We start from the raw sequence: 2015 nt of genomic DNA on the forward strand, positions 1-2015 counted from the left end.
CATGTATTAGTGTCCAGGGCTTTGTGATGGCTGTGCTCTAGGGAGGAGGGACAAGGTGCCCAGAAGGTCTGAGTACCTACTCTGAATGGTGATTTGGCCATTGAGGAATCCAGATGAGTTGTGGGAGAACTTTGGCAAATTTTCTACATTTCCGTTTTAGAGTTGGAAAAATAAGACTCCACAGTCTTCAGGGCAGCTGGGGCTAGGCTGGTCAGATGAACGCCATGCCAGTGAGCCAGCTGCGCGGTCATGGTCTCCCATAGGATAGTAAACATGTCCAGAGAGGTGCCCTCCTCCTCCCGCACAGTATATGAAACCAGACCACAGCGTGCGCTGTCACTGTGGAAAGAATCTTCTGTGTCTGAAATGGTCCAGTCACCAAACTAGGGGAATAAAGTAATTTACCCACACTCAGGTAGGCCAAGGGGCCCTGAGTACAAACTTGTACAGACTTATAAGTCTGTATGTTTTGAAAACGACAGATTCCTTTACAGACAAAAGTAAAGGAAATCAGGTCACACTGGCTTGTCTCAATTTTAGAAGAATTCTGCACAAAGAGAAGTGCTGCCCAAAGCCACAAACTTGGTCAGTGTCTATAAAAATGTATCCACGGCCACATGAACAACCTACCCTTCAGTGCCAGGACTGCTTTAGAAAAATTTGGGGGGGCTATGTACTAGTGTGAGAACTGTTCTTCCCCTTGATGTCACCTTATACCAAACAGGAGTCCCCAAGAGACTGACTGTCCTCTCCTCCCCAGCCCAGTAGAGGGGCTGCTTCTGAAGATAGTGTCAACAACGTGTTTCTCAAAGATACATAAAAATACAAATGCCACTTAGATATTCCCTAAACCCTGGTTATTTACCAGACTCGAATCCTCTGTTGAAAGTGTTTAATCCTGGTCAAGTACAGAAAGGCAAACCACTGGCTTCCAGAATCAGTTCACTGTAAGGGCAGCAGGTGCTCCGGGAAGGACCACTGTCTTGGAAGGTCCCCACGCTATGGAGGGAGAAGGCCTGGCTGCAGCTGTTGCAGGAAGAGCCCTGGCACCCACCCGCAGCCCTGGGGTGACCTGAATGTAATGGCTGGGAGTCCTTCCAGGGCACTCGGCACACGCGCAGGTAACGGCTTCAGAGGACACCGAGTCAAGTCCTAAGGATCCCAGCTGCACTGGGCTCACATGGCACTTGGAACCAGGATGCCTGGGAGGCCTCAGCACCCAAGTATGCTGACTGCCCAGCGACCCAGGACTCCTCTCGGGTGCTGGGGACTCAGGGCCACCCCTCCCACTCTTCCTTTGTGATGCCCAACACCGACTTGTGAGGGATCCCGCACTCCTGCAGAGACTTGGTGAGATCAGAGAACCGTCTCCTGGGCACCTCCATTGTTTCGATGCTGCAGTGTCCATAGGTGGCCTTGTTCTTCTGCTCGGCCACAGCAACAACCGTTTCCAGGTCGTCAGTCGGCCGGAAGTGACGGACAAACCTTTGGCCTGATGGTGACCTGACAGCGAGCAGCAGCCTTGGTTCTCGGTCTGAAGGTTCCTCCAGGTTTCCAGGCCTGGAGGCACCCTGCCTCTTGGTTCGGAGGATGAATTTCCTCTCCAGGGTACAAACTTGAGCTTGAGCCCTGCAATCTTCTCTGCTTGTCTTCCTGGAGCAGGCCTCCTCTTGGTAGCGGGCCTGGATGCTGCTCAGTTGCAGTAAGCTGGCCTTTTTAGCTGTGTCCACAGCTCCCTTCTCGAGGTTTCTTCTGTTGATGGAAGGAAGGACTGGGTATTTATTGAGAGAAGAGGAAGCCCCAATGGGCACTTGCTGCAGCAGCTCGGGGATCTCATCAGGGGCTCCTTGAGCTGCTGATGTGGGTGCGCAGGCTCCTAGTTTCTGGCTGCTTGGTGACTCACTGGGATTGGCTGGAGGTGGAGAGGAAAGCGTATGGTGAGTGCACTCCTCTGTGCCCTGTGTTTTGTGGAGACGCGGCCTTGTCCGTCCCTTGGCTGACTTCGGCCTGATGAC

General features: G+C 52.8%; 1 protein-coding gene across 1 annotated transcript; it reads right to left on the reverse strand.

The window, feature by feature from the left end:
• Positions 1–806: 806 nt before the first annotated feature.
• Ubxn10 (UBX domain protein 10) lies at positions 807–2009 on the reverse strand (the record flags this gene model as incomplete). The annotated part of the gene is made up of 1 exon (XM_010624787.2): positions 807–2009. A coding segment is annotated over one exon (738 nt), but the record flags the coding sequence as incomplete, so codon positions are not given.
• Between the last annotated feature and the right edge of the window lie 6 nt (positions 2010–2015).

Source organism: Fukomys damarensis, unplaced genomic scaffold (assembly GCF_012274545.1).
Source record: "Fukomys damarensis isolate Sample0158 unplaced genomic scaffold, DMR_v1.0_HiC HiC_scaffold_32235, whole genome shotgun sequence".
Taxonomy (NCBI): domain Eukaryota; kingdom Metazoa; phylum Chordata; class Mammalia; order Rodentia; family Bathyergidae; genus Fukomys; species Fukomys damarensis.